General features: G+C 35.1%; 1 protein-coding gene across 1 annotated transcript; it reads right to left on the reverse strand.

The window, feature by feature from the left end:
• Positions 1–2,534: 2,534 nt before the first annotated feature.
• On the reverse strand, positions 2,535–3,489 carry LOC124457743. Its single transcript, XM_047007933.1, has one exon. The coding sequence runs from the start codon at positions 3,300–3,302 to the stop codon at positions 2,538–2,540; it is 765 nt and encodes a 254-aa protein (XP_046863889.1). The 5' UTR covers positions 3,303–3,489; the 3' UTR covers positions 2,535–2,537.
• Positions 3,490–7,419: the final 3,930 nt, after the last annotated feature.

The raw sequence follows: 7,419 nt of genomic DNA on the forward strand, positions 1-7,419 counted from the left end.
TGTTGGAGGAATGAAGCCTTTTCATTTAAATGACAATGAGTACTTTGAAATTGCTGAGGCCTGTAACATTAATGTGAGCAAGAATGCATTCACTTGCCGAAGTGTCTGGAAGCCACTTCATGGCTTTGAAGGTTTGCTTTACAAAGAGAAAGAATTTGCAGTTGTGATATGTGGTGAGGATGAAGGAGAGATTGTTGGAAAGATTCACAGGATATACACTGTATCTACTGGAAGATCTTACAGGACATTGGTCACTCTGCTTGCATACAATCATGTGAATTTCATCGAAGGATTCCAGCTTGTGGCTGAATCTAATAATTATGTGACAGTGCCCATAGTACATTTAAGTAGAAAGTTGATGTTGTATCCCTCTGAACTTATAGGCTATGAACCCAATACTTTCATAGTTTTAGATTTCATGAGACGTATCTTTCCTGTTTCTGCAGAAACAGTTGCAGAACCTTACTATCCAGTAGTCAATGACATGGTTGACATTTAAGGGGATGGTGAAGTTTGGAAGGCCAAGGTTGTTGGATTTTCATTATCACAACAAAGTATCAGAGGTTCATTTTTCATTCACACTGACAATGACATATGGGCTCCAGAAGCATCGCGTGTTCAAGATATCCACTTTAATAGTATTCTTGGAATTTCCAAAGGAATTTGGCTTCAAAAGTACATTCGCTGGTTGCATATTTCTTAGATTTGATATATCGATATTGCTAGTAATTTTATGCTAATTATATCAACAAAATAGTAGCATTGGAAAAATAACACCAGAGCTATCAATGATCATCCAATAATGTTCCAAGATTGGGAATGTTAAATGAAAGATCTGGTATTTTATTGGATAATTGCTGGTAATTTTGAATTAATTATGCCAACAAAATACCAGCATTGGAAAAATGTCACCAGAGCTACCAATGATCATCCAATGATTTTCCAAGATTGGGAATGTTAAATCAAAGATCTGGTATTTTATTGGATAATTGCTGGTAATTTTGAATTAATGATACCAACAAAATACCAGCATTGGAAAAATGTCACCAGAGCTACCAATGATCATCCAATGATTTTCCAAGATTGGGAATGTTAAATCAAAGATCTGGTATTTTATTGGATAATTGCTGGTAATTTTGAATCAATTATACCAACAAAATACCAGCATTGGAAAAATAACACCAGAGCTACCAATGATCATGCAATAATTTTACAAGATTGGGAATGTTAAATCAAAGATCTGGTATTTTATTGGATAATTGCAGGTAATTTTGAATTAATTATACCAACAAAATACCAGCATTGGAAAAATAACACCAGAGCTACCAATGATCATGCAATGATTTTCCAAGCTTGGGAATGTTAAATCAAAGATCTGGTAATTTATTGGATAATTGCTGGTAATTTTGAATTAATTATACCAACAAAATACCATCATTGGAAAAACAACACCAGAGCTAGCAATGATCATCCAATGATTTTCCAAGATTGGGAATGTTAAATCAAAGATCTGGTAATTTATTGGATAATTGCTGGTAATTTTGAATTAATTACACCAACAAAATACCAGCATTGGAAAAACAACACCAGAGCTACCAATGATCATCCAATGATTTTCCAAGATTGGGAATGTTAAATCAAAGATCTGGTATTTTATTGGATAATTGCTGGTAATTTTGAATTAATTATACCAACAAAATACCAGCATTGGAAAAATAACACCAGAGCTATCAATGATCATCCAATGATTTTCCAAGATTGGGAATGTTAAATCAAAGATCTGGTATTTTATTGGATAATTGCTGGTAATTTTGAATTAATTATACCAACAAAATACCAGCATTGGAAAAACACCAGAGCTACCAATGATCATCCAATGATTTTCCAAGATTGGGAATGTTAAATCAAAGATCTGGTATTTTATTGGATAATTGCTGGTAATTTTGAATTAATTATACCAACAAAATACCAGCATTGGAAAAATATCACCAGAGCTACCAATGATCATCCAATAATTTTCCAAGATTGGGAATGTTAAATCAAAAATCTGGTATTTTATTGGATAATTGCTGGTACTTTTGAATCAATTATACCAACAAAACACCAGCATTGGAAAAATATCACCAGAGCTACCAATGATCATCCAATAATGTTCCAAGATTGGGAATGTGAAATCAAAGATCTGGTATTTTATTGGATAATTGCTAGTAATTTTGAATCAATTATACCAACAAATTAGCAGCATTGGAAAAATATCACCTGAGCTACCAATGATCATCCAATGATCATCCAATGATTAAACATTATTTCAACAGCCCTGTTGGTGAATTACCTTGGCAGCTACAGCATGTTAGGAGTTGTGGAATTAATACTCCGAGATAGTGTAATTATGTAACAATGAACTTGTTATTTTCATTTGTTTGAATATTATCTAAATTGTTCATCCTGATGTTTATGTATTTATGGCAAATGTCATTAATAAATCAAACACTAACAATTAATTATCATGGTAACATGATGCTTGATTTTTTTTCTTTTTACAATGGTTGTAAATTATTAAATTGTCCCTGTTCGTCACCTTTTGCCAAATAATGACGTGCAGAATAACCAAAACTTTCACTTGAGTTTGTTTTGGTAGTATATTGATCCCTTGATGTATTGTAGCACCCATGAGCCAAGCTCACAGAATGCATAACTGGCATAGTTGTTGAAATTGGATGAACAGGAACACCTGGCACAGTTGGAATGGGCATGGGCTGACCAGAAAAACTTGATACATTTGGATTTGGAAATGGTTGACCACCAAATTCTGCTTGATACAATGCTTGCTCAAAATGAAGTTTTAGATATCCCTTCATCTGTGGAGATAAGCGTTTCATTCTTTGTGCAATACTCCTGCAATAGAGAGTATCTTCATCATCATTCTCTACATATTTTCTCTTTTTAGCAGCCTCTGGTTTTTGTAATACCCTCTCTGCTACTCCTGCCAGTGATGTTGCTGTTTTTAAAATGGCAGAATCAAATTTGTCCGCTGATTTTTTTCCACTCCAAGGACGTTTTGATTTTATTTTGATTTTTTCAGCTAGTGGTCTTGTTTTTAACTCGCTTTCAAACGAGACTGGACTGGGGCTTGATAAGCATGATAGTGGAGAGTTCGCACTTTGACAATCATCGATTTCTTCTTCAACGTCCCCAACATCTGTAATGACCCTGTCTAAACCTGTCATACTTTCTTCATCGCCATTGTCTACCTGAATAAATGATATGTTTGTTGAAGTATTAGCTGTCTGGTTGATATGCATTGCTAACCAGTCTAAATTGGCGAATTCCGAAGGAACAGGTACAGCATTTCTTCCTGAACCAGAAGGAATTGACTATTTTTTGCGAAGATATCTACCATACGCTGTGCGGATATTCTTGTATTTCTTCTCAGCTTCGGATGCATCAATGTTGAATTGTTCTGCAATTTTTTTCCAGCAGTTGAAGCGAACAAACTTGTTAAATTATAAAGACATTCGTATTTCTGTACTTCTTCCATAAAATGTAGAGAGTTAAACTCATCGCTGTTAGTTGCCGCCATTTTGACGTGCGTTTCAATCGTTTCCATCGTCTGAAAATGTTTCCATATGATCGTCAGCCAAGTTTTACGATCGTCCCAATCGTCTCGATAGAATTGCTGACGATACAAGCGTTTGCAGTCGGTCCAATCGGATGGATCGTCTCAATCGTTCGTAAAGTGTTACCATATAATCGTCTGAGTCGTTTCAAAAACGTTGAAACGATTTGAACGATTCGATGGAAACTAGGCTTAAGTAGTTATATTTGCATATATTCAATATGGCGGAGCAGTGTGATAATCTGTGTCTATCTTTAAACACAAAACAGGATAAAAAGGTTAGTATGCAACTATTTCAAGACATCATTGTATGTATTTTCCTCATTTTTGCTCGAGAAATGCACATTTAATTTTTTCACCGTAATAGATTGATGGTACGACCATGAGAAACCCAAGATTGGACAGCCAAAAATGTATGTTGATTTCTATACAATTGTAGGTTAAAAATTGAATTTATTCCTCTAAAATTAACATTTGTATTTTTCATTGATGTTTACTTGAATTCACTGCAGTCTGTGTTGCTTGTTTTTAAAACAGTGGATGAAGATATAAGCAGTCGTAGAAAAAGGAAAAGAGAAAAGCAAAAGAGAAGAAAACACAAAAAGAAAAAACAAGAAAAAAGATTATGTAATGGAAGCTCCTGGATCTGGATACAATTCAGATGATACTATTATAGTTTTGCGGACTTGTTCATCAAGGCTGCCAAGATACTTTGGACAAGACACACTATAACAATAGTAGTCAACATGATTTCAATCATTTACTTCAGTTGTATTTTCTAAGCTATTACATAATGTTGATGTTTCACATTGATTTGGGTAGAAGGTACCTTGTTGTGACATATAGATGCCTTTTTGAACAGGCTGATGCCTGAGTAACATGCATTGGTAAATACAATTTGAAGCAAAGAGGATCTACAATGAAACTTTGTGCATTAGCTGACATGTGTACCCTAAACGAAGAGAAATGTTCAGAGAATTCAATTGTTATCATTTTCTTCGATATAAAAAAATCTTTTCTTCGAGCAGTACAACAATTTCCCCAATATGTGCAAATTCAGGAAGCTCATTTAAATATTGAAGGTACAAAACAGCCCCACCTTTGTATTGTGTTCCATGAAGAGTAACAGTTGAAGGTCTGCACACAAATGAAAAGGGAAAAAAGCTATTAGATATCAATGAAGATACTGTCTGAAGTTTCATTTCAAGTACTAGCAATTTTTCCTCGCAATACTCACCATCTTCTGTAATGAAAATAATCACTATGTGCACTATACCTTGACAAAATACTAATGTCACTTAAGTTAGGTTCCTTGTCTTTGAGCAAATAATAATGTTCACTATCCTTAAGCCCGCCGCACACTAGCGTACTTGCCGCGCGTACTTGTTATTCTTGACAAGTTGGATCGACAAAAATTCCTAGTGTGCGCGGAAGTTTCGAACAACATTTGTCATTCGTGACAGATATTCCAAATATCAAAAATGTTTGATATTTTTTGTCACGAGTAACAAAAATCCCAAGTGTGCGGCCGACGAAAAGCAAGTCCTCCTACAATGATGACACTACGCATGCGCATATTAAATTAATGTAAACACAATATGGCGGATAGCATTGACACGTTAAATCAGAACGAATGTAGTGAAATTGTTACGGAAGCTATCTTAGAAGACCAGTTGGTTGATATCTGGCCTGATTATCGGTGTTTATACGATGTGCGATCGTCCGACTTCAAGAACCGTGATGCACGCGAGAAAGCTTATCAAAATATTGCAGAAAAGTTAGGACAAACTGGTAAGTTATGAATCTTTGCCATGTGCTGTATTCCCCCTTATATTATATCATCTGTATATTGCAGTTGAATGGGTAAAAGCTAAGCTGAAGTCCCTCAGGAACAGTTATACAAGGGCTAAAAAGATTGCTCCAAGTGGAAGTGCACATAAAAATCCGACAGAGAGGAACCTGGTTGTTGGAAAAGCTGCAGTTTCTGGCACCTTACATTGCAACAAGAGTCCCTATATCCAATATGGATTCTGTAAGTAGCATCCGATCCGTGCAAACATTAAATTAGACACATCAAATTGTTTGGTTACATGTTGCCAAATTTTCTCATTGATACTATATGGCATATATTTTTGTGCTAGAAAATCTGTAAAAAGGAAAGTAGAAAAATTTATGGATCATCAACATGTAAATCAGATACATGAATTTATGTATTAGTGCATATTGTTCCTGTTTATGTCCATTTAGATGTTGATGAGAAACAGGGAGAGGTGAAAAGTTTTATTTTAATATCATGAAATATTTCGTACAAGACTATTGCTCCCTTTTCAATTTTCATGAGGCAAGATAGCAGTTAATTGTTTTAAAATATAATTTAGTCTTAGTTATCTTCTAAATTGAAATGCATTGTTTAGCAATTCAGTTAATCAGTAAGGTAATTTAACAATAACCAATATTAACCTGGGATGCATTAAAAAGTCTGCATCTAAACTGTTCATTTGATCATAAGATCCTGCCATGGGACTGAGCCATTGCCATTAAAGAATGTGGTCAGATACTCACATTGTGTTTTAGCATTTCTTGATGGGTTCCTATCTGAATTAAATTTGTTTAAACTAGCTAAGCATGGATCACCTCTCCATGGCCCATTTGAAATGCTATGGTCTCTGTTTTCAACATCTGCAGCTGCTGTGTATGTTGATTTTTGTTTTTCCACTAAGTAGTTGTGCAAACAGCAGGCTGCTAAAATCAACTGTGTAACCTTATTTGGACTTAATCGTAATGTTGTAAGAAACACACGCCACCTATGAGCAAAAATTCCAAAAGCATTTTCCACCACTCGCCTTGCTCTCGAAAGACGGTAGTTAAAAACTCGTTTCTCTCTGTCTAAATGTCTATGAGGATAGGGCTTCATTAATGCTTTGCTCATGGAAAAAGCATCATCTGCAACAATATGATAATGTACTTTACATACTGAATTTGGTTGAAGAGGAGCAGGTAGTGGCAGATCTAGAGTGTTCTGATCCAATGCTTTTTTCAGAGTTGATTCGTTGTACACACCACTATCTCCAGCCCACCCTGAGGCACCAACACTCACATATAAAAACTTATAGTTAGCATCAACAAGAGCCACTAGCAATACACTAAAGAAATGTTTGTAGTTAAAAAATTCTGAACCACTTGAAACAGGCTGTTGTATGGCAATATGCTTCCCATCAAGCGCCCCAATACAAAACGGATAGTTCTACTTCCTTTCCAAATCTTTCGATATTTCTAACCATTCATTAGCAGAAGTTGGAGTCTAAAAATAACATTTAAATTATATTTTTCATAAAACATTTTAGGAGCACTGTGACTCTCCATCACATACTAGCATAATTGATCAACCTGATGAAGAAAGTGTTGCTGATGATAACATGTCTTATCAAGCTAATATAGAAACACCAAGTCCAACTCCTTTGGAGGGAGATGAGATTGACATTCCCTTAACAAGATCAACTAAAGAGCCATTTCAGTTAAAAAATAGTAGAAAGAAGCAAGCAGAAGAGGAATACCATCCCAACAAAGGACTGGCTAAGTCAATGTCAGAAAAACAAAATAAGAAACTAAAAACTGACAATAAACGAAAGAACCAAACGGATACTTTTGGTCGATATGTATCCTACACATTAGCAGAACTAGAACCCAAAGTACGTTTTGTGGCTCAACATCACATCAATAACATTTTGTTCCAAGCACAAAGTGGAGAGCTTTTGACTAGGCAGACTTTTGGAATGGTAACACCTACTTCTTCACAAGATCAA

Source organism: Xenia sp. Carnegie-2017, unplaced genomic scaffold (genome assembly GCF_021976095.1).
Source record: "Xenia sp. Carnegie-2017 unplaced genomic scaffold, XeniaSp_v1 HiC_scaffold_6, whole genome shotgun sequence".
Taxonomy (NCBI): domain Eukaryota; kingdom Metazoa; phylum Cnidaria; class Anthozoa; order Malacalcyonacea; family Xeniidae; genus Xenia; species Xenia sp. Carnegie-2017.

What these genes read in the sequence shown, in the direction of transcription:
- LOC124457743 (XM_047007933.1), bottom strand. Translation starts at nt 3,302, where the DNA reads ATGCATATCAACCAGACAGCTAATACTTCAACAAACATATCATTTATT.